The sequence below is a fragment of the Betta splendens genome, chromosome 22 (assembly GCF_900634795.4).
Source record: "Betta splendens chromosome 22, fBetSpl5.4, whole genome shotgun sequence".
NCBI classification, from domain to species: domain Eukaryota; kingdom Metazoa; phylum Chordata; class Actinopteri; order Anabantiformes; family Osphronemidae; genus Betta; species Betta splendens.
In genome coordinates, this window is record NC_040900.2 from 6,806,901 (window position 1) to 6,830,797 (window position 23,897).

Genomic DNA, 23,897 nt, shown 5'->3' on the forward strand with positions numbered 1-23,897 from the left:
TAAAACCTTTGTCATCTGTCGTTTTCACTACATGTAAAATAAATGAATGGCGAACAAAGTCACTGATCTGTTTGAAAATGAAGCACAGTGAAGAAATTCTCCTGACGTGACAAAAAATCATCTGACCTACCATTAAGAGTCTTTGCGATGAAGACAACTGCAGTATAAACAAACACTTTAAACAGTGTCGATCTGTTCACACAATGATTTACGGCCGTACAAAAACCTCCTCAGTCAGAGACACTGAGCTGTTACAGCAGGAACCAACTGCAGCTGCTGAAGAGGAACAAACTCTGACACAGACACTAAACTCAGTGATGAAACTAAACTCAACAAACATGTTAGAGATTCTCATTAACTAACTAATCTTAACCAACTCTCACTACATGTCACGATGTTGTTTGTGAAATTCTTATGAATTTAAATTAATAAGTGACCCTTAAAGGGAACAACAGTTAAACTTTTAAAATAGATTCTCCTTTTTTAAATATTTATAATCACCACATGTGTCCAAGGTTGTTCAGTGTCAACAACCAGAAGCATCACAGCTACAAGTCACATCCACATCAATCTGCAGAGCTCCACAAGGTTTTTGTTGACTTTCTAATTCCTTCATCAATCATTCTTTTCATGTTTGTTAAAGAAATGTATTGTCTTTAGTCGTCACCTTCTAACAGAAAGACCAGATCCAACACTGAACTAAATAATCTAAGTACAACATAAAACAACATATTAACTATGACAGTGACAGGCTTCATTTAATAAACAGCTCCTGGTTGAGTAATAAACCACACAGTCACCGGTATCAGTTTGTTTTGAATGTTTGCTGTGCGTCACTGCTCCTGATCCACTTTAACATGAACCACTGAGACGCGTCGCTGCACTTTCTCTGGCACTGAGGTCAACCATGATGATGCTGTCACTGACTCCACTGTTGGCGTCGCTGCTGCTCGGGCTTCAAGGTGACCAGAACTGTAGTGTTTGTTCTAGGACCTTCAGACGCTTCACGTAGAATGAAGGTCATTGAACCTCGTCCTGCTTCACCTTTCATTCTCTGTCTGCGTCTCCAGGATCAGGAGCCAGACCATCGGTGACTCAGTCTCCGTCCTTCGAGGCTGTAGCTCTGGGACAGATGTCACTCTGAGCTGTACGGCCAGTTCAGAAGTTGATGCTGATCTCAGCTGGTACCTGCAGAAACCTGGACAGCCTCCGAAACTACTGTTTTATCATCAAGTACACGTCAGTCTGACGCTCCCAGTCATTTCAGCAGCAGCGGATCAGAGCCGGACTTCACTCTGACCATCAGTGGGTTTCAGGCTGGAGATGCAGGACATCACTACTGTATGGGAGCATATGTGGGCCAGTGTTCACAGTGATACAGAGTCGTGCAACAACCCTCAGTCACAAACACCTTTTTGTGCTGCAGCTGTGACTTTATGATACGACTGAACAACACACTGTAGCTTCTGGGACAGAAACTCACCATATAAATCTAAATTAAATATTTTTCATTAACTATTTTTCCCAGTTTTTATGTTAAACCTATATTAAATTATATTAAACTGTGAAACCACAGTAATTTATGTCTCAGAAGAGGAAGTGACTCTGACACAGATCAGTGAACTCAGAGCTGACGGCAGCTCCACCAACAAACACTACACGTTCACACCAAGTGTGTGTATCGATGCTGGTCAATAACAGCTAATGCTATAACATGATTTATTTTTCTTCTTTATTACCAAAACACACACAAAGTTAATATCAGTAGAAGCTTTATTGTCAAAGTCAAGAATCATCAGGTCACTCATTAAGCAGACACACATTCATGGAGCTCCACACGTTTCTCACATGAAGCTTTCCTTTCACTCCATTAAACTCATGTTGCTCAGAGCAGCAGGTCTGTTCCTCTTCTCCCACACACAGCTCCTCTAGTCCTGACACTGGCTCTTGTGGAAGACCTGGACCTGACTGTGGTCGTGATGGAGGACCTTGCAGGTGTACAGGGTTCTCTTGTTCCACAGCTCCTGGCTCAGGGTCAGGGTGCTGCTGCTGCTGAAGCGTCCGTTCTTCTCCTCCTCTGAGCTGCTCTGGACGCCCTCTGTCACCTCGCTACCGTCCACCTCCCAGCTCACCACGGCTCCCTGAGGAGAGTAGCCGCTCAGCAGACAGGCCAGCGTGGCCGAGCCCCCAGAGAGCTGCTCAGAGGACGGAGGAAGCAGAGAGACGGAGGGTCTGACCACGGGACCAGCTGGAGGAGAGAGCAGAGACACACAAGGAGCAGGTTGAGGTCCAGTGTAGGACAGACAGCTGAGCAGCACACGCTTAGGACGCAGCACAGAGGTCAACAGTCACTCAGCCTTAGAGATAGGACGGAACGTGTTCATCATTTACAAATGATATCATCTGGACTTTATGCTAAATAACTATGAGAAGATGAGGAACGTTGAACGGACATTTCAACATCTGGTTGTTTCACTTCCTTTTCTTAATATTAGAATAAATAAAGACAAAGTATCATTACATAAAAACGTTAATTTATTATTATTAATATATATAATACTATATATTATTACAAATAATTTTGTGAAAGTGGGAAGATTTCATTAAAAATGACAAATAGAAGTGTTAATCATCTAACAAGAAATATGTTAACAGTCTTTCCTTAAAATAATTTAAAACCAAACATCATGAAGAGCTTAATATAAAATGCCAAACATCCAATGAATGTTTTTTTTTTCAATTTTAGCATGAATAAATCTAAAATGTAAATGTTTTCCCAGTAGTCAACACAATGACAGCTCAATGAATAAAATATTGTTCACAGAAAAAAATCTGTCTTAAAAATTTCAAGCTTTGAAAAATGTAATCATTGTAAAATGATTTTCTTGTATAAATTAGAAAAGTCTTGTACTTACAGAACTCGATGAGTTTGGTTCCTCCACCAAACGTGAACCACAGTGATACAAAGTCATGAAGTGGTCGTACAAAAACCTCCTGCACCGTCAACAACACTCAGTTGTTGCTTCCTTTGCTTCAGTTTTACTTTATGTATCATCAGACTCATAAAACTCATGGAACCTGATAATTATTCTGAGTTAACATGTAATTTAAACAATATTAATGCAAATTAATAAACATGGATTATTTTAAACAACAGAAAAGCATGTTCCACAAACCACAGAGATAAAACTTTGATCCAATTGATACAAATGAAAAAAACACAAGTTCAGCTTCAAAAAATGTTTTCCTCTGTCGCATTAAAATATTAAATGTGATGAATCCAGCAGTTTGTCCTGATGCTGTTTCCCGCCTTGTGTTGAGTGCGTTGAGAGCAGACCAGTCATTTCCATAGAGGAGGCTTTGCATCATCAGCTGATCCTCCAGTGAACTCACAAGGTTTATAGTGGTGTGAGTTCAACACTGCAGGACTCACATGTGTCAGTCAACACAGCAGGAAGCACAAGCAGCATGACTCTCATCACCATCCTCATCTGGACGCTGCTCTGCTGCTGCTTTACAGGTTCACTCACTCAGCAAGGCTTCAAACATGATGTGCTGCTTTTTCTCTCCTTGATTTCTGCTGATAAATCAATGGTTGCTTTTTGTCTGCAGGATGCAGTGGTCAGGTGACGGCGACTCAGCCTCCAGTGGCGCTGTTCACTGCAGGATCCACTGTTAGACTCACCTGTAAAACCAACCCAGTTGTTCACAAGTGGGATGATGGTGATGAGGGTATGTTCTGGTACCAACAGAAACCTGGTCAGAGCCCAAAGCTCCTGATCTATTTTGTAAAAAAGCTGCAATCAGGGACTCCAGATCGGTTTAGTGGCAGTGGAAGCGGCTCTGACTTCACTTTGACCATCAGAGGAGTTCAGGCTGAAGATGCTGCAGTTTATTACTGTCAGAGTCGTCATAGTAGTGGAGAGTTCACACAGTGATTTAGCGCCGTACAAAAACCTCCTCAGTCAGAGACACTGAGCTGTTACAGCAGGAACCAACTGCAGCTGCTGAAGAGGAAACCGAGCAAACACAAACCCTCACATATATTCACATCATACACTGTTCTTCTTAAAGCAGCATAACTTTTAAATTATATGGAACTTTAATGGCAGTTTAATGATGTAATAACATTGTCCAGCTCTTTCTTCAGAACTAAGTTAGTCAAATGTCCACGTGTCGCTTTTTGCCATTCGGTGAATTTGTTCAGGTCAAGGATTGAATGTTATTGGAATTGTTTCAAGTGACGCAGGCAGCTCTTCAGCTCGTCAGACAGAACGGCCTCCATCTTGGGTCTGATTCCAGGTCAGCACAGACTGTGACGTGAGCGGTTACAGAAAAAAAACAAGGAATCCACACACTCACATGAAGAGTCAGTGACAATATGCAGCCTCATCAGTTTCTCGTCTCACAGTCATAAAATATTAAAACATTAATATTCTTTCTTTAAATGATTTATTTTTGTCATATTTATGGCACAGACCGTTGCTGCTGGGTTGAAGTTCACACTGACACCTGCTGGTTCACTCCTGTTTCCTAGAGCTAACGCAGCATTATTTCACTGTCTAAGCACCCGTGTCCTCCTCAGACCTTACGACATTACATCACAGCAGGTCAAGGGTCAGGACATGTTCTGAACATCAAGGACTGATACCGGTGTGACCTTTGACCTCAGGTAATCCTGCCTGCACTGTTTAAACTACTTTACTTTACTAGACTATACAACTTCCACTCATCATTATGTCCCTAGAAAGAAACTATGAAACAATAACATATTTAAAAATGCTGTTCTTATAAATGAGACTTTTTATTTTTATATTTTGTTCAGACTTATTACAGACGATGCTGGATTCTCATGTCGAATAAAATATTAGATGTAGCCGTATCCTATGTTCAGTGAAGCACTTTATGATGACAAAGTGGAGGCATGCAGCATGGACTCACAGTGAGCTATGAATGGAGGAGCTAATCAGTGCTGAGGGCTTGCGTCTCTAATAAGCCTTTCTGTTAGCATCGGAGGGGGATAATCCTTTTAAGCAGTGCTCTACTAGGAATCAGTTAGTGAACGCTTCCTCTCAGACTGGATCAGCTCCTCAATGTGAGACAGGACCCACATTCCACCACATCCGCCGGCCGTCCTCTGCCTCGGTTCCTGTGGGATACACGTCGCGCTACAGCCCGCTCACCAGGCGATCCGGACACCCGGCCTCAGTCGGGGGGAGGGTGGGGGCTGCTGGGACACAGACCGAGCCTGAGTCAGGATGGAGAGTTTAAGGAATTCTGTGAAGAACATGGTATCGGTGAAGATCAGGGAGTACGTGAAGGACTACTGCAAGAGGAACGGCCTGCTCACGCTCTCTGTGTTCGCCGTGCTCATGGGCTGCGTGCTGGGATTCATCCTCCGCTCGCTCAACCTGTCCACACAGGTACAGTATGGATGAAAGGAAGATGGCATTCACATGTACTTCAATTATATCAAGTGTGTTCAGGGAAATGAGAAATTAGCACAGCATTCAAGAAGCAGGAAGGGACATGAGCTGGTCTTTTTAAAATCTGAGGCTCTGGAACTGCAGGTAAGTCAGTTATGTAATAGTACTGGGTAAAACAGGAAAGTGTTGGTGCAACAGGGACAGAAATATTCACCATATGCATTTAAATTACAGCCACTACAAGCTTTGTGCTGATGATGTAAGATGCTCTAAATGGTCAATCACTGTGTGGTTGAAGTTTAACCTTGTGCACCAGCAGCTCCACACAAACACAAGGTAAAGGCTTTAAAAAGCCTAAACCAAACAGGGTTGATTTATTTATTGGCTATACACTGTAGTGCATTAAGAAGTGATGGGAATAATCACACACAGGCCAAACAACTTACTCTAAGAAGGACAAAGGCAGCACAAACAACAATAGCCTAAATCAGATTTAGTTCATCTTATTAACTAACACCATTAGAGTTCATTCATTGTTTCCACATGTAGTGGATGTGGTCGAGTCACTGAATGATAATAAACCTAGAGACTTATCGAACTGTAGACACAATGCTTGGTTTCTCTGTGCTGCAGGCCAAGATCTACTTCTCCTTCCCTGGGGAGCTGCTCATGAGGATGCTGAAGATGCTGATTCTTCCTCTCATCACCTCCAGGTGAGAAAGCTGCTCCCCAACGCTGGGCCACACTCAGCTCAACATCAATATATTATTATATCAATGCTCATCAGCCTCGCTTTCCTTCCAGTCTTATGTCCGGCCTCTCAGCCATGGACACGAAGGCCAGTGGTCGTCTGGGAGTCCTGACCATCACCTACTACCTGTGGACGACCTTCATCGCCGTCATCGTCGGCATAGTCCTGGTGCTCATCATTCACCCGGGGACAGGATCAGAGAAAGAGGGTCATCATGTTAGTTCAGGCCCTGTGATGACCTCTGCTGACGCCCTGCTGGACCTCATCAGGTAGATGATAATACAATAATGAAAAGGCAAAAGGTCAACATTCACTCATTCATAGTGCCTTGTATAATGATTAGCTGTGGGGAAAACCATAACAAATCATTCAAATCCTGTTTAAGCCATGTGTACTTCCTGGGCTTTGTTGAGGAGGGAGTTTCTTAATCCCAAAATCCCAAAAGGATCAATTCGATCCCAGGAGCTGACAATTCATTTCAACCAAGAAAAACGTCCTATACTGTATGTTCCATCCTCAGCCAGTAAAGCGTCCTGAACATATGAGTGAAATACAGGGAGGCCACAAAAGAAAGTTAAAGTAAATGACAGCAAAACAAGAATCATCAAGCAGAATGCTGGTGAACTGATGTGTCTGATGTTCAAGTGATGCTTCGGAACTGCACAAAAAAGATGAAGCAACAGCAGCAGAGAGTTGCAGCGTCACTGCTGCAGCACAGTGGCCAAGATTATGGAGACACTTAATTGCAATCTGTTAAGCCTGCACTTTCTCAGAAGGCGCCTGTGCAGTGTGTGTGTGTGTGTGTGTGTGTGTGTGTGTGTGTGTGTGTGTATGTGTGTGTGTGTGTGTGTGTGTGTGTGTGTGTGTGTGTGTGTGTGTGTGTGTGTGTGTGTGTGTGGCACAGCTCCACTAATGCACTAATCATCATTTAGAGGCCTGTACCTTCTCTTACCTGTTGCCTCATACCTGATGCCTTCAGGGTCACATTTAGTGCCTGAGTGTGGTTTAAGTACAGACCCAGTACTGATGCGGGCTGTCATATCAAATCATCACAATATATATGTTTTCAGGTTGTATATTGTAGTGAAGAAGTAATTTTCCTTTACATTTCACAGGAACATGATTCCATCAAATCTGATAGAAGCAACGTTTCAACAGGTGAGTGAAGGGGAATTCAGCCTGTAATTCGCAGCTCATCAGTCCGAACTCGACAGCTCATTGATACACGTGTTCTCCTCTGCCTCGCTCCAGTACCGAACAGATCTGGTGCCCATCGTGCAGAACTCCAACATAAAGGAGTCGCAGGTGAACTATGTGTATGTGATGCCCGACTACCACAACCCTCACCTGGGCCACCCAGTCTTCCTGGAGATCACGCCCGCGCCCGACATCAAGTACAAGATTGTCCCCAGCACCAGCAAAGGCATGAACGTCCTGGGGATCGTCATCTTCTCGGCCACGATGGGTGAGAAAGTCACACATGATCATATAGACGTCATATTCATGTGTGGGTGGGTCTAGGTTTCTGATACAGCTGCTAACAACTGAGTGGAATGATCTACGTGTCCACAGGTCTGCTGCTGGGAAAGATGGGAGAACGTGGAGCTCCACTGGTCAACGTGTGCCAGTGCATCAACGAGTGCGTCATGAAGATCATCAACGCGGCTATGTGGTAGGGAGCCCACACACACACACACACACACACATGGACTGTTACGCACATACATCCAGAAAAAGACTGCGAACGACAGACAGATTATGTCTAAAAGTAGATGCCACCGTCAGTGTGCGTCAGCTGGTGGATTACGCTGGTGTGAGTGGAATAGGGAGAACAGATACTCAGGGACGTTGGATGACGTCATACTGTATGTTTGACCAGCATAGCTTTATATAGCTGTAGGAGGCAGGGATTTCCCCCATTCAGCCACAAGAACATTTAGTGCCTGAGAGAACAGCAGGTGTTTGAGGCTGAGGACAAACTGAGAAACAGAAAACGAGAGAGAGGAGTTTCTCACCTCTTCTCTGCCCTCCTGCAGGTACTTCCCCTTCGGCATCGTGTTCCTGGTGGCGGGGAAGATCCTGGACATGCACGACCCGGCCCACCTGGGGGAGAAGCTGGGCATGTACTTCATCACCGTGTTGTCCGGCCTGTTCGTGCACGGCCTGGTCCTGCTGCCGCTCTTCTACTTCTTCTTCACGCACAAAAACCCCTTCCCCTTCATCAGAGGGCTGCTGCAGGCCCTGGTCATTGCACTGGCCACGTCCTCCAGGTGAGCGGGCGTTCCCCAGTCACCCGGTCTGTGCGGTGACGACCCCCCTTCACGCCCTTTTTCCTGCTCCCCCTGCAGCTCCGCCACTCTGCCAATCACCATGAAGTGTCTTCTGGAGAACTGCGGAGTCGACCGGCAGATCGCCCGCTTCGTGCTGCCGGTGGGCGCCACCATCAACATGGATGGGACCGCCCTGTACGAGGCAGTGGCGGCCATCTTCATCGCTCAGGTCAATGAGTACGACTTGGACTTTGGCCAGCTGGTCACCATCAGGTGAGAGGAAGCCCGCTGCCCTCTGCGCTGGAACGATTGCCTTTCACACCTCTGACGTCTTCACTCTCATGTCAACAGCATAACAGCAACGGCAGCCAGCATCGGGGCGGCTGGGATTCCGCAGGCAGGCCTGGTTACCATGGTGATCGTCCTGACCTCTGTGGGGTTGCCGCCGGCTGACATCTCGCTGATTGTGGCCATCGACTGGGTTCTGTGAGTCCCACTGACGAACTCTAAACTGGACACCATTCGAGGGGGCGTGCGCTAACCGTTGTTCTGTCTCCTCCCCAGCGACCGCTTCCGGACCATGATCAACGTTCTCGGCGACGCCCTGGCAGCCGGGATCATGGCTCACATATGCAAGAAGGACTTCGAGAAAGCAGCTGCTGCCGCGGCGGCGGTGGCCACGGCGGCGGCGAACAACGGGAGCGGCCGGGTAAGGAGGCGAACGCTTCCACGGCCGCATTCACCCAGTGAGTCGATGAAGTACTTCTACTACCTAGTATTAACTGGACCTTTGGCCTCTCTCCCACAGAGGGACACTGTCATCTCCTTTGGTAACCAAAGCGTGGCGCTGTCCGACGCCCCTCTCATCGCACACCGCTGCGATTACGTATTTGAGGTGGACGGGGACAATGTGCTGGAGCGACCTATACCTCCGGCCTGCTACAACCTCTGCCAAGTCTGAGGCGCGTACAGGACGGCCAGCGAGGGACACTGCCTTCTACAGCTCAGCTCACCACCAAAGGGACTGTGATCTGAGGCCCCAAAAATCCACGCGTGCTTGAAATCCAGCCATGTTTGCATCAAAGTGAGCCTGAGTATGTCGCGGCACCAGGGTTTGGCAGCTTGCATGGATTTTGCCTGTGCCATGTCAAACAGAGACCTTTAATACTTGATGAATCCTGTAAGTCTCCAATCAGCTGTTACTTGAACAGAAGTGAGCAAAAGCTTGAGTTTCACGCGTTACCTAAACCACTTCATTTTCTAAAAGAATATGTAACCGTGATCAGGTGTTAGAACGACAAACATTAGATGGAGTTTAGTGTTAACCGGTCAATGCAAATAAACAATAACCACAGTCCTGGAGTTTGATCACAGATTTAGGATCAGTGAGGGGTTTAAGTTGCCTTAACATGACCATAATGCTGAGACCTTGACTTGAAGACTTGAAAGTAAATGTAATATGATAAAGAAGAAATTTTATTTAGTTGGTAAGCCATGTTTGTAGACAGGTTCTTATAAAGGAACTGTTAAAATTGTACAATATTCTTAGAAGTTAGAAATTCAAGTGTTTTTATACGTGTACTTTGTGTCCATTTTTTTTAATAAAAACATTTGAAAGAGTTGAATAAGTCCTTCTTATTTATTGATGGGAACCAGGGCTACAACTGTATAAAAGCAAGGTATTTTCCTGCATAAACACATGCTGTGGATCCTCAGCTGCAGCGTTTACACGTCTCCCCCATCTGGTCTCATAAGGTACTTACTACCTGATCGGCTGACAGCTGGGTCATTTAACAGAATTATTTTCGAATTGTACTTTGTCGTCTAGGATTTCTCTACTTCTGTTGTCAGTGGCATCATTATGCCACAAGGGAAATAGTCCTCCTCCCTCCATTAATGCTAACTTAGGTAGCAAAAGAAAGCACAGTGCAGCTAGTTTAAACATTTTGCTATAAAAAAAAAAAGCTTTTGAAGACACGTTTATTGTTTCAATTCTGAAAAGTCACCATGTTTTTATTTAAATGATCCAATGTTAGAAGACATTTTATGGACTTCAACTTAGTGTCTGCTCAAAACTGTGAAAACAAAAAGCAATAATCCAGTAAAAACACTCCAATAACTCAAGTATGACCGCATAACTGTCAAATAAATATCTGCACCTCCTCGGATGTAAAATACACTGTTCCACATATAAATTAAGGCAGAAAGCAGTTTATTCTGGCTGCCACTAAACAAATTCACTTGCATCTTTCATGCAACGCCAACAAGACTGCTAAAAAGCAGTGACATAACATCAGTAGAAAAAGAAATTATCAAAATGACAAGACATTTCTATCACCTGCTCTGAGCAGGTCATGAAATATTGCACAAAAGAATTCTGACAAAATTGGCATATGTGAAATCAAAAATCACAATTAAGACCAAACTCTGAAGCTTCTGGTATACATTAAGAGGGGGAAAGGCAGATTAAATAGGCAAAAAATGGAGTGTCAGGTTCACGAGCTGGACTGTAAGTCCATTCTTATTATAAGCAAACATTATTTGCTACTTTTAAATACCATGGAGTGGTATCTGTTCACTTTCTGATTAAACTACATTATTACAGTATAATCAATAATGTTCTGCCTGTGAGTCACTTTGACCCTGGAGGGAACTATTTCAGACACAAGTAATGTTTTACAAGAAAGTAAAAGAAAGCTAAATAATATAAATAATCATATGAAATTTTGTCCAATTCCACTTTCCATAAAGGATATTTACAGAGCCAGGTATTAACATTCCTGAAAATCAACTCAACTTCTAAAAAGCCAAACATTCCAAATAGTGTGTTTGTGATTTAACTTCATCCATCTCATATGTGTCTATTGAACAAGTGTCTGTATTCAGTTTATGACCCTAACTCAACTGGCATTGGTCCATGTGTTGATAATCTTTCAAAAACCAAAGCCTGTCTGAGTGGAATCAAGCATTATAAAAACAGTTTTGCTGAACTGGGGAGCCTTTATCAGTGCTGCCTTTATGCTAAAAGTCCAAATCAAATAGGAAAAAAGTAATTAAAAAAAGAAACAAACCAAACAAAACGTCAGCAAAACAAAAGAAAATTTAATGGTTTATGCTCAAAGTGAAACAACCAAAACAAAAGAAATAAAAGAAAGCAAATTTAAACTGAAATCAATAACAAAAGGCCATTATTTCTTCACAAACTTGAGATAAGCAGTTGCTAAAACAAGTTTGTAACAAATACACATCTATGCCTAGAAAAGGAAAAGAAAAATAACTAAACATTGGCAAACTAAGCCTGAATGATGCAGCTTATAATATTATGTATATATATATATATACTCTTAGTACCTCTGCAAACAATATTCAAAAACTGTAAATTCTTTTTGAACCTGCTCAAAAACAACTGTTTCAGGATCCAATCTCTCGCTGCGCCTTTGGTCCATCTCAATTCCCTACTCATCATCCATGGGTCATTTTCAACAGGACCCTCCTGAAATACAACTTCTAATAATAAAGACACTTCACACAGGGATTTTCCCTACAGAGCCTGTTGTGTTTAAAACTGTTAACCTGGTCAGAAAGTGAGAAAACGTAATAGATTAACATAGAAAAAGATGTCCATAGTAACCTAAAACTGGTTAAAAGTGCTTTTCTCTCAAGAGAGTGAGTGGAGCTGTATGTCTGTGTTCACTGGATGATAAATTTAAGGCATCTATTTCTACTTACAAAGAAAATCCAGGACAGAGCAATTTTCTGGGCTTCTTTACACACTGGATTCAGCCTGTATCCTTATCTAGTCCCCACAGTTATACATGCATCACAAACAGTATTGTAGTTTTGTAGGTCACTCTCAAATGTTATTTTGGAGGTGTCTGTTCCCTCTAGTAATTAAAACTATCGAGTGTCACTGAGCCGCAAGGAGGAGTATTAAGATGGGAGAGAAAAAACAAAAGGCCTAGACAGTCATACAGTGAGTACAGTGAATGTCTCGCATAACTCTGAACATGTTAAAAATCAAAAACGATGTGCCAGACTTTGCAAAAACATACTTCTGCTCTCTGCTAATAAAGCCTGACGCAGGTCACTCTACTCGATCCTCTACGCCTAATTGTCCACCTCTCTCTACTTGTGGCCCTTGCTGGTCTTAAAGGACACTTGTAGCATCCTGTCTCCAAGCCTGTATCCATTCAGACTGGCGATGGCCATGGCCGCCTCCTCGTAATTCGTCATGGTAACGAAGCCGAAGCCCTTGCACTTGTTGGTGTTGAAGTCTCGGATCACCTTGACATTGGTGACGGCGCCGAAGGGGCCAAACATTTGCCACAGGATGCTCTCGTCAGCATCCTGGCCCAGGTTGTAGATAAAGATGCACCAACCTGAGGTGGAGTTCCCAGGGACACTGACTCCTCCCATGCCACTCATGTGATCAACACCCATCGGGGAGAACCTGAAAAAGAGTTGCTGTTAGAGCACTTGTGCTTTTGCCCATCACAACGGAAGCCACAGGAAAGGCCTGTTACTACAGGACAATGCAAGAGAAAGACCAACATTTTACAACAAGTCCTGCATTAATGTATGTAAACACTACTCACCTGAACCGCTGAGCCTGGTGGTGCAGGGGCCCACCAAAACGCCTGGACTGGTTGTGGTAGAGCTGAGAGATCAGTTGAGTGTTCTTTGCCTGGTTTGGGTTGGCAGCGAACTTCACAGTGATTGGCTCAGAGGTTCCCGGTGGCGTTTGGCCATTCAGGCTTTTGACCGCATCCTCTGCCTCGGCACGTTTGTCAAACCGGATAAAAGCCACCCCACGCGACACGCCTGGGAAGATAAGAGAAGCTGGTGACTGCCTATTTTAAAAACAAGCAGCCGACCTGCATTTCTGGATTCATCCAGCAGCTCCCCGGCTGCAGATTTTTTTTTTTTCTAAATAAAGGGCAGCCTAGTTAAAGTAAATATTTAAAAAGCAAGGAAGTCATTCACCTGTCGTACCTGTACCCTGATCAACAAGTACCCGGGAATTAATGATGCGACCATAGTGTGAAAACATGTCCTCCACATCCTTCTGGGTCATGGACTTGGGCAAGCCACTGATATACAGGTTGGCATCTTTTATTGTGTCAGAGCTGGGCCGAGCATACGAGACCTGCAGAGCAGATAATCAGATTAAAACTCGTTCAAAAGCAAAGCAACAAAATACAGGACAGTAAAACAAAATAAGTAGACTGAGATCAAATGCAATCAACTTGCTCATGTTAAAGGTTGTGTTTAGCATTTTTAAACTATATTAAGAAGATACAATGCGCTGATAAGCCAACTATCATTTCAAATCTTCAGTCTGACCAAAATGAGTGGAGTCAAAATTTTCAGAACAAACTTGAGCAGTAACTTTGGCCTCTAAGTCATATAATCATCAATAAATTTGATATGAAGAATGTGTAAAATAAATTAATATTAAAGTAAACCTCAACACACATCAGATAAGGCAGTAATTGAGCTGTAAAGCAGTATGGCTTCTTCAGGCTGACATGTACTAACTAGTTAGCAGACAGCACAGGAGCCACAGGAGACTTATATGACATGACATCTTTGGTTTGAGAATTGTAGAACACCTTACGGCACGTTACCTTGATAGTTTTGGACTGTAGCCTTAGTCCATTCAGTGTACTGATAGCTCTGTCTGCATCACTAGGGTTAAGATAGTTAACAAATCCGTACCCTAAACTGTGGCCTAGAGAAAAAAAAGGAAAACAACAAAATAAAACAAAAAAACGTTGTATAGTTCAAAAAAAGTTGCAAACAAATAAATATTTAAAAACAAAACCAAATCTGAACATTGCATGCTAGTCTAAGCAAACAAACAAACAGTCTATAGCTGAACAGGGTTGGATTAAATAAAACACGTCTGGTGCAAAGCTAAATAATTTAAATTCTCTTAATAAAAACAAATTACAATGTAAAATCTTTGGGGCCGGAAAACAAAGCTTCGGGTCACACTCTTCCAATAAATACAAAGGACTTTTTTCAAAATTTCTCCAAACCTTTGGATTTTTCACTAAACTGAACCACCTCTCTTATTCAGAGGTTGCTGCCACAGCTTTCATTTTTCCTGAATTACCCTCTGCCATTTAAAACAAACATTTGTGGTGTTCTTGTTTGGCACAGCTGCTTTGGAGCGTGTCATACCTGCTACTTTGTCACGGATCAGCTTGGCAGACTCCACCTCCCCGATGCTGCAGAAGAGGCTCCGCAGCTCGTCCTGCGTCATGCTCTGAGGCAGGTAGTTCACTATCAGGTTGGTCTTGGCGTCCTTCCCCTCGTCCCCTCCCATGTGGTCTTCATATCCGTTTGACATCTCATACACCTCCTGCAGGTCAGCCAGGTGTGACAAAGAACACAAAGTAAGGTAAGCACAGAGAAGATTCAAGGCTGCAGATAATAATGTTTAACTCACTTTTAAAAACTTCATGTCTTCATGTGTTAGACTCACATGATTTAACGGTTCTGTTTTTCCCAAACAGGCAAAAGAACAGACACTACAGCAAAGCAGATTTAACTGCTGCCAGTAGACAACTGCTATTAATGTGCTGACCTCTACTCTGCCACCTTCACTGCATCACTGTCAGGGACCTAAAGATTCACGAATTACATCAAACACTATATCAAATCAGGCCTGTGCAAGCCATCTGAACTGAAGGCTGTTAAATTAAAACATTTGAGATGGGTTTATTTAACAATGCAAACAGCTGCCAATAAGAGCTGTGTCTGACTTCAAAGTAATCTATAAATGTTTTCTGCATTTTATCTGTCCAGCTGCTGGAAACATTTGCTGGTGGCTGAAGTTGGATCAGCCATGAAATGGGAACCAGTCCAGTGGTCAATCTGACAGAGATCCATTCAGGCAAAAGAAGGGCTGCGATTGTGTATTCTGGTGGGTACAATACACTGCCGGAGAGAATGAATGAGAGTCCTGTATCAACCCAGTAAACATGGGCCTGACTTGTGGAAACTGGCATGGACAGGTTTTTGTTACTCCTTGTTTCAATGCAATCTCACTTATTTTTAAATTATATTTAGCCTAGCCAAATAACAAGGCTCTGGCTACTCTTTAGTGTGAAGTGACCTTTTCCAGTCAGTCTGTAGATCTGTTTCATTCACATTAAACATAACTGCTACCATATAAAAAGAAGGAAATCTTTGTTGGCCACCTCAACACATTTAATCATACTAATAGAATTAGCTTGATCAATCACAGAACAGTGCTATTGGACTGGAAAGCAGAGAACTCTTACTCACTTTCAAGTACTTAATGTGTCCTCGACGAACTGCCATGAAGACACTTCACTGCTCCTAAGGCTGTTTGGGTACAAGGCAAAAATCCAGTAACTTCATTAACATAAAAAAAACTGTGCATAATAATGTCATTTGAACACAATCAGTCGGCTGACAAACGGCTGGAGTGCCTTTTCGATCATTTACAAAGTAGACGTACATGTAAATGTTCCAGCTAGTTCCCAAGCCAAAAGGCTTAAATGGCTTTTCCAGTTAAATGGTGCTGTTGATTTCTGTTGTTGCCTAGTCACATCACTTTCACTTGCAGATGAAGGAGTTTAGTGCTGTGCAAACCATGGCCAGGATAAAATAAGAGGGGTGTATTATTAATAATTACTCTTGCCTAATTTTTTTAGAAATCACCAAGGATTGCATTTTGTTATCTATTGCATAACCTGCAGAAGATGCAGATTGACAAGTAAACGTGCTTTGATGGTTCAGTACTTCTCTCTACTTCTGATGCGTGTCTATACTTTTAAGTAATAAGCCCCCTTTTCACTTCTAGTGGATGAAGCTCCTGTGGTTGTACTTTTGTACCGTGTCCGGTTAATATGAAGTACGAAGGTTAATCTGACTTTGGATTTACTGATGCAGTATTTTAAAAAGTAAAGAAACAGTGTGGTAAAAACAATAGCTGGTGCACATAGAACTTAAGGGTTATGATTCATACAACATCAGTTAATCCATTTCTCCAGCTGAGGAAACAAAAAGGCCGATTGATAAAAGATGATACGCAGGTTGTCCAGTCGACAATGCTCTCGCTCAATGCTAGCAATAATGTTTGACTTTAAGACTGTAACGAAACCACTTGTGTCCCAACAAACACCAGTTAATAATAATAATAATATGGTTCTCATACAGCTAATGTGAAACGTGCAGAGGCCTAGCTAGCTAGGTAGCATTAGCGTGTTAGCATATGCAAGATGCTGCAAGATCAGCACATACGGCGAGATTTTATACGCACCGGGGTGTATTTGTTTTTTTGCTCCACCACATTCAAATAAGCGAAAACACTTGCACTACATAAACAGAGAACGTTATTCTGCAGGGTCCTGTTCGCTAGCTAGTTGAAACAAAGCACCGTGGCCTTATTTTGAAGAGCGCCGGATCGACGCATTTCTGTCCTCGCGCCCAAACCCCAGCGGCCTGCTAAAGGCCCCGGATGCTAACGTTAGCCACCGCCGGCTAACTGTGGCTCCCTGGACCGCAAAAAGCAGCATGGCACTCGCTTAGAAACCCCGTGACGTCAAATTATGTGACTCAGACGCTTAAGCACGCCTTCATCCCAACCCCAGGACTTACCAGCGTGCTAGGGTGTAGTTGCTATCCCTGCTTCGTTCCTCTATTTCCCCCTAAGCGACTTCTACGTCCCTCCAAGTCGAGCTCGCGCTGTGGAAAACCCGAGGAAGGGGCGACGTGATGAGGTCCACCACACCCACTCGCGTCCACCCAGCCACGCCCCCCCGCAGAGGCGACAGCGTGGTCGACACACGCGATGCTGGTGAACACTAAAATCGACTCAAAATGCAAGTTCAGATGATTCCCCACATCTGAGTGGAGATAATAAATATCACTTATATCTTTATTTAGTGCGATTTAATCATCAGGAAAAAAAAAACATTTTCATGTGTCTTGTGCTTTATTTTGCAACTGGGCGTTCATAGTGACTCCACAATCTACAGCAGTATTCAAAACATTCAGATGACGGTGAATATGTTTATAAGTCGAAAGCAGTGCGATCATGTGTACAGCTCGAGTATGGGAGTTTATTGAGCTTTCAGAAATCATTTCTTCCCACTTTAATACAAACAAAAGTGCTAATGTGACACCAAGAAAAGAACAGCTCAATGTAAAGACCCACAACAAACCACAATATTACAATGATCTGTTTAAGGTTATAGTTATGAATCAGGTCCAAATACTTTGAGACAAATGAGGTAGCACCATCAGCTGTCTCCCATGAGAATCATACTGCAGACTAAATGGTGTACTAGGTACAAGTAATACACAGTTTTTTGTAATTTATTAAAGTATTCATTGTGTTAAAAGTATCTAGTGCAAAGTAGAGTGTTGTCCCTTTGATTACAGCATGTTTATTTTACGGTCAGGGTTCGATAGTGAATATAGGATGGATTCCTCATCAGCTGTATCACAATAAGAACCAAAGTAACCTGTGTAATAAAATAAAAAGAAAGGAGAAGAGAGGTTCAGTTAACGACCTGTTTATACAATGTGTGAAGCCTGTTATATATTATATCATTCACGCAGTACCTCCACCAGAAGAACCAGTGGAAGTCCCCAAATGATTAACATCAGAGCAAAATGTACAGACATCTCCAGCTTCTTCTGACAACCCTGAGAGAGAGACGCAAATAAAAAACACATGCCGAGAACCATCTATGAGACGTCAGGGCAGTTTGTTTCAGAGAATGCATCTACCTCTGTGTAGAGCTGCCATGGCTGGTGCACGGTGCCATTGCAGGAGGGGAAAGTAGTGTTGCAGCAGCTGAGAGGCACCTGCAGGCCTCCGGCATCCTTAAACCACGTGGTTTCTAGCCAGTCTCTGTAGCCATGGACTCCGCAGCACTGAAACTAGGACAAACACAAAGAATGGAGACACAGTCGCATCAATTTTGGGCCATCGAGGCGACCATGCAATGAACGCTGCATATGTTGAAGTAGTTGAACTCACCTTCTCTTGTGCGGAATCCACAGCTCGAGAGTTTGGGTCCTGGCTGCTGCCAGTGTAATTCAGAAAGACTCCAGGGAGAGGAGCCATCTCTGCGTCCAGCTACACACAACAATAGAGGCCCCAAGAACGTGTACACACAGTCAAAATACTGGAATAATCAGTGAGGTAACAGTATAATAATTCTTATTGCAACTTTATACCTCTGTGGTACGGTAATAGGCCAACGCAGAAGATGTACTTTCCAGACAGAAGACCATGAATAGAAGATAAACAAACTACAAAATAAAGTATTATCAGGTCCAGTCTAAACACAGATAAACAGACAGAGACCTACATTCACACAAACACGCTCCTCACCAGTCCCTGCATGAAGGTGGAATCCTTGAAGCTCAGGCAGGAGCCAAAGCTCCCACTCACCAACAGCAACACAGCGCTGGCAAGTGCAAGACTACACGACAGAGTGATGCAGGAATCAGAGAAGAATAACCTGCTGTGTTTGTACGTCATGAGCAGGTAGACCCCGCTCAGGCCCACCAGTATGCCCAGCACCTGGCACACAAAACCACAGTCAGCTGGACCCGTATGAGCCGACTATAAACACATTCTTTCCTCAAACTGAATACTAAACGTGACATAACTGTTGTATTAACATAGTATTGATTTCCATCATATGATTCAATAATAGGCTGCACAAATAAATAATAAATACAAGCAAAACACAAGCAGCATTTGACTTTGTGTCCTGTTCTTCACTTCCTCTATTTACAAAACGTGGCGTGGTGTCAGGTGACAGTGATAAATGCACATGACCGAACATAAAAGACTCCGAATTCACACATTTAAAACAGACAGTGCAAATAATTCCATACTGTATAAGTATAAGTCTTCACAAACGCAATCACCGGCTCCTGACCTACCCAGAGAAGCTGACACACCAGCTGAAGCGCTGTTTTCAGACCTTTTCGTCCCTCGCACATTTTCGGGCTGAAGGCGGGTCACGCGCCGTGGACGTGCGTAAACGTCGACGCGGATCAATTACGGCGTTTAATCAAGTAAAGTGCGACGTGCCCGCGGAAGGTTTGGAGCGGCGCGCGGCGTTGCGGCGCCGTAGACCAGTCTTCGTCCGCGATCACCGGATCCGCAAAAGAACGCGGAAACTTCTTTGAAGCAACAATGCGGCGCAATAAACTCATTAAACAAAGGTGTTTTTCTGCGGAGCAGGTGACCGTGACCGCATGTGTTCGTTGTATGTCTGGAAGCCTGTGCAGGACGTGCACTGTTTATCGACGACTGCAATTAGTTTTACCGAAAAGAAAAACTTTTCCTCGCCTTGTTGTTCACTAGATGCGTTTGTGCGAAGCTGAGGACGATGACGGTGATGGTTTTGGAATTAGGAATTAGATTAACACCGCCCTCTTGTGAGTTTAAATTAGAAAACAACAAACTCACGAGTAAAAACTGTGGATTTGTGGCAAGGGAGCTGAAAAAAATATGTGTTTTTTTAATTAACTCCATTTGCAGTATAGTTGTTTCAGCACAATCTAAATAAACAAGAACAATTTGATGTTACAGTAATTAAGCACTAAAAACATCAAACCCTGTAATTGATGTGTCAGAATCAGACCTCTAGCCGCAAATGTCAAGCACATTATGAAAGACAAAGGCCAGAGGTCACTTAGTTCTTAGGACGTTTGCTCTTGATTATTAGATGATTTGCACTAATGTTTGAGGTTTTCTTTGCAAACAGCTGAAAGTTTTGTGGTGCAGTTTGTGTTTGTCAAGGTTGGTTTCAGCTTTGAGTTCAGTGTCTGTGTCAGAGTTTGTTCCTCTTCAGCAGCTGCAGTTGGTTCCTGCTGTAACAGCTCAGTGTCTCTGACTGAGGAGGTTTTTGTACGACAGTAAATCACTGTGTGAACACTCCACCACTATGAGCACTCTGACAGTAATAAACTGCAGCATCTTCAGCCTGAACTCCTCTGATGGTCAAAGTGAAGTCAGAGCCACTTCCACTGCCACTAAACCGATCTGGTGTCCCTGAATGCAGCTTTTCTACATAATAGATCAGGAGCTTTGGGCTCTGACCAGGTTTCTGTTGGTACCAGGACATACAGTCAGCATTATTCCACCTAAAAACATCTGTGTTGGTTTTACAGGTGAGCGTCACAGTGGATCCTGCAGTGAACGTCTCCACTGGAGGCTGAGTCACCGTCACCTGACCACTGCATCCTGCAGACAAAAAGCAACCATTGATTTATCAGCAGAAATCAAGGAGAGAAAAAGCAGCACATCATGTTTGAAGCCTTGCTGAGTGAGTGAACCTGTAAAGCAGCAGCAGAGCAGCGTCCAGATGAGGATGGTGATGAGAGTCATGCTGCTTGTGCTTCCTGCTGTGTTGACTGACACATGTGAGTCCTGCAGTGTTGAACTCACACCACTATAAACCTTGTGAGTTCACTGGAGGATCAGCTGATGATGCAAAGCCTCCTCTATGGAAATGACTGGTCTGCTTCAGTGGCGCCCCCAAGTGGCTCCACTCACATTCACTGTGTACAAACCATACAGGCATGTATTGTGAAGAGGAAAATACAAACCATTCACCCTTAAAAGTTAATAAAAGAAAGAAAAAACAAAGCTCAAATCACAGGATTAAATGATTTTATTAAATGAGCCCATAATTTAACTACTGGTGATGTTTTACATTTAGATGTTGATGATAATACGACAATTATGAAAGGTAAATTTGATGTTTGATGTTTATCGTCATTTTCAAAGTCAAGTAACATAAGTAGCTGAACTCAGTCTGATCAATAGAAGCCCAGTTTGGTGGGTTTTCTCTGGGCCTCCCCACTGAAAAGGTTCTGGAGACGCCACTGGTCTGCTCTCAACACTCAATACATCAGCATCAGGACAAACTGTTGGAGTCATCGCATTTATTGTTTTAATGCAACAGCGGAAGAAATGTTTAAAGCTGAACTTGTGTTTGTAATGTGCATTAATATTGTTTAAATTACATTTTAACTCCCAATGATCATCAGGTTCCTTGGGTTTTATGATTCTGATGATACACAAAGTGAAACTGAAGCACTTTTACTGAATGAAAGTGTTTTTTCATTGGACAGAGTGTTGTTGACAGTGCAGGAGGTTTTTGTACGACCACTTCATGACTTTGTATCACTGTGGTGGACGTTTGGTGGAGGAACCAAACTCATCGAGTTCTGTAAGTACCAGAATTTTCTAATTTATACAACAAAATCATTTTACAATAAATACTTTTTTTTAAAGCTTGGAAAATTTAAGATAGATTTTTTTTCTGTAAATAATATTTTACTCATTGAGTTTGTGTTGACTACTGGGAAAACATTTATACAGAGTCATTTTAGAACCCTTTATGCTAAAATTGAAAAAAAGAAATTATTCAATGTTTGACATTTTATATTAAACTATTCATGATCTTTGGTTTTAAATTGATTTAAGGAAAGACTGTTAACATATTTCTTCTTAAATATTTAACTCTTCTATTTGTCATTTTTTTTATTAAATCTTTATATAAAATTTTTTTACTTATATAGAAAATATACAAAAAATGAACGCTTTTATGTAATGATACTTTATCTTTATTTATTCTAATATTAAGAAAAGGAAGTGAAACAACCAGATGTTAAAATGTCCATTCAACGTTCCTCATCTTCTCATAGTTATTTAGCATAAAGTCCAGATGATATCATTCGTAAATGATGAACACGTTCCGTCCTATCTCTAAGGCTGAGTGACTGTTGACCTCTGTGCTGCGTCCTAAGCGTGTGCTGCTCAGCTGTCTGTCCTACACTGGACCTCAACCTGCTCCTTGTGTGTCTCTGCTCTCTCCTCCAGCTGGTCCCGTGGTCAGACCCTCCGTCTCTCTGCTTCCTCCGTCCTCTGAGCAGCTCTCTGGGGGCTCGGCCACGCTGGCCTGTCTGCTGAGCGGCTACTCTCCTCAGGGAGCCGTGGTGAGCTGGGAGGTACATGGTCTAGGGGTCACAGAGGGCGTCCAGAGCAGCTCAGAGGAGGAGAAGAACGGACGCTTCAGCAGCAGCAGCACCCTGACCCTGAGCCAGGAGCTGTGGAAGAAAGCAGACCTGTTCACCTGCAAGGTCCTCCATCACGACCACAGTCAGAGCCAGTCATTCCACAAGAGCCAGTGTCAGGACTAGAGGAGCTGTGTGTGGGAGAAGAGGAACAGACCTGCTGCTCTGAGCAACATGAGTTTAATGGAGTGAAAGGAAAGCTTCATGTGAGAAACGTGTGGAGCTCCATGAATGTGTGTCTGCTTAATGAGTGACCTGATGATTCATGACTTTGACAATAAAGCTTGCTCTTATATGAAACACGATGATGTGTTGGCGTCTTTTACAAGTTACAGACAAGAAAGAAAAACAACTGAAATGAACCCATTAAATCAGAAATTATATTCTTTTTTTTATATATAAATCTTTGTTTTGTGTTTGTTGAGGTTAGTTTCAGTTCTGAGTTCAGTGTCTGTGTCAGAGTTTGTTCCTCTTATCACAGCAGCTGTAGTTGGTTCCTGCTGTAACAGCTCAGTGTCTCTGACTGAGGAGGTTTTTGTACAGCGCTAAATCACTGTGTGAACACTGGCCCAGTATGGAAACTCTGACAGTAATAAACTGCAGCATCTTCAGCCTGAGCTCCTCTGATGGTCAAAGTGAAGTCAGAGCCGCTTCCACTGCCACTAAACCGATCTGGTGTCCCTGACTGTAAGGTTTTCACCCAATAGATCAGGAGCTTTGGGCTCTGTCCAGGTTTCTGTTGGTACCAGGACATACACTCATTACCATCACTACTCCTCCTATAAACAGCTGGGTTGGTTTTGCAGGTGAGCGTCACAGTGGATCCTGCAGTGAACGTCTCCACTGGAGGCTGAGTCACCGTCACCTGACCACTGCATCCTGCAGACAAAAAGCAACCATTGATTTATCAGCAGAAATCAAGGAGAGAAAAAGCAGCACATCATGTTTGAAGCCTTGCTGAGTGAGTGAACCTGTAAAGCAGCAGCAGAGCAGCGTCCAGATGAGGATGGTGATGAGAGTCATGCTGCTTGTGCTTCCTGCTGTGTTGACTGACACATGTGAGTCCTGCAGTGTTGAACTCACACCACTATAAACCTTGTGAGTTCACTGGAGGATCAGCTGATGATGCAAAGCCTCCTCTATGGAAATGACTGGTCTGCTCTCAACACACTCAACACAAGGCGGGAAACAGCATCAAACTTTTGGATTAATGGCATTTAGATGAGTCTTTTTTTGTTTATAGTTGTCTTCACCGCACTGAGTCTTATTTGCAGCAGACATTTTTATACAATAACTATTTTTCCACTGTGCTTCTTCTTTGGCACAGTAGTTGAACACAGCGGCGACTTTGTTCACCGTTTT

The 23,897-nt window shown here is 43.2% G+C and overlaps 3 protein-coding genes, 1 pseudogene and 1 gene segment (V, D, J or C); 2 read left to right on the plus strand and 3 right to left on the minus strand.

Annotated features, from left to right (window-relative positions):
- LOC114848746 (Ig kappa chain V-III region MOPC 63-like) overlaps nucleotides 1-22,835 on the plus strand; it is a 47,576-nt pseudogene extending 24,741 nt beyond the window's left edge.
- Nucleotides 1,756-20,966, minus strand: LOC114848284 (Ig kappa chain V-III region MOPC 63-like). The segment is given in 4 exon segments: nucleotides 1,756-2,248; nucleotides 2,916-2,947; nucleotides 20,382-20,697; nucleotides 20,790-20,966. Coding segments are annotated over 4 exon segments (720 nt in total).
- Nucleotides 4,262-10,067, plus strand: LOC114848279 (excitatory amino acid transporter 5-like). Its single transcript, XM_029138639.3, has 11 exons — nucleotides 4,262-5,423; nucleotides 6,060-6,139; nucleotides 6,231-6,446; nucleotides 7,293-7,335; nucleotides 7,429-7,642; nucleotides 7,750-7,849; nucleotides 8,214-8,447; nucleotides 8,526-8,720; nucleotides 8,799-8,933; nucleotides 9,012-9,156; nucleotides 9,256-10,067. The coding sequence occupies exons 1-11, from the start codon at nucleotides 5,259-5,261 to the stop codon at nucleotides 9,406-9,408; spliced, it is 1,680 nt and encodes a 559-aa protein (XP_028994472.1). The 5' UTR covers nucleotides 4,262-5,258; the 3' UTR covers nucleotides 9,409-10,067.
- Nucleotides 11,530-17,237, minus strand: LOC114848281 (ELAV-like protein 1). Of its 6 annotated transcripts, none has more exons than XM_029138649.3 (7): nucleotides 17,082-17,237; nucleotides 15,744-15,803; nucleotides 14,634-14,814; nucleotides 14,075-14,178; nucleotides 13,440-13,593; nucleotides 13,043-13,268; nucleotides 11,530-12,897 (listed from the first exon to the last, which is right to left on the minus strand). In XM_029138649.3, exons 2-7 carry the CDS (start codon nucleotides 15,777-15,779, stop codon nucleotides 12,573-12,575), a joined length of 1,026 nt encoding a protein of 341 aa, XP_028994482.1. In that variant the 5' UTR covers nucleotides 15,780-15,803; nucleotides 17,082-17,237; the 3' UTR covers nucleotides 11,530-12,572. The 6 variants fall into 6 exon arrangements, with proteins under 6 accessions (XP_028994482.1, XP_028994480.1, XP_055361858.1 ...); XM_029138647.3 differs by having other exon boundaries at nucleotides 13,431-13,593; XM_055505883.1 differs by having other exon boundaries at nucleotides 14,634-14,825; nucleotides 15,743-15,803.
- LOC114848282 (tetraspanin-3-like) lies at nucleotides 17,396-19,779 on the minus strand. Its single transcript, XM_029138650.3, has 7 exons — nucleotides 19,389-19,779; nucleotides 18,829-19,020; nucleotides 18,672-18,746; nucleotides 18,472-18,570; nucleotides 18,219-18,371; nucleotides 18,051-18,134; nucleotides 17,396-17,950 (listed from the first exon to the last, which is right to left on the minus strand). The coding sequence occupies exons 1-7, from the start codon at nucleotides 19,446-19,448 to the stop codon at nucleotides 17,873-17,875; spliced, it is 741 nt and encodes a 246-aa protein (XP_028994483.1). The 5' UTR covers nucleotides 19,449-19,779; the 3' UTR covers nucleotides 17,396-17,872.
- Nucleotides 22,836-23,897: the final 1,062 nt, after the last annotated feature.

What these genes read in the sequence shown, in the direction of transcription:
- LOC114848279 (XM_029138639.3), top strand. Translation starts at nt 5,259, where the DNA reads ATGGAGAGTTTAAGGAATTCTGTGAAGAACATGGTATCGGTGAAGATC. An exon ending in GGCCAGCTGGTCACCATCAG is followed by an intron (nt 8,721 to 8,798) that starts GTGAGAGGAAGC and finishes TCATGTCAACAG; the next exon opens with CATAACAGCAACGGCAGCCA. An exon ending in GTGGCCATCGACTGGGTTCT is followed by an intron (nt 8,934 to 9,011) that starts GTGAGTCCCACT and finishes TCTCCTCCCCAG; the next exon opens with CGACCGCTTCCGGACCATGA.
- LOC114848281 (XM_055505880.1), bottom strand. Translation starts at nt 15,779, where the DNA reads ATGGCAGTTCGTCGAGGACACATTAAGTACTTGAAAG. An exon ending in ACACATTAAGTACTTGAAAG is followed by an intron (nt 14,826 to 15,742) that starts TGAGTAAGAGTT and finishes TGTCACACCTGG; the next exon opens with CTGACCTGCAGGAGGTGTAT. An exon ending in CACCAGGCTCAGCGGTTCAG is followed by an intron (nt 12,898 to 13,042) that starts GTGAGTAGTGTT and finishes ACTCTTTTTCAG; the next exon opens with GTTCTCCCCGATGGGTGTTG.
- LOC114848282 (XM_029138650.3), bottom strand. Translation starts at nt 19,448, where the DNA reads ATGTGCGAGGGACGAAAAGGTCTGAAAACAGCGCTTCAGCTGGTGTGT. An exon ending in CCACCTTCATGCAGGGACTG is followed by an intron (nt 18,747 to 18,828) that starts GTGAGGAGCGTG and finishes TTTATTTTGTAG; the next exon opens with TTTGTTTATCTTCTATTCAT. An exon ending in CCTATTACCGTACCACAGAG is followed by an intron (nt 18,571 to 18,671) that starts GTATAAAGTTGC and finishes TGTTGTGTGTAG; the next exon opens with CTGGACGCAGAGATGGCTCC.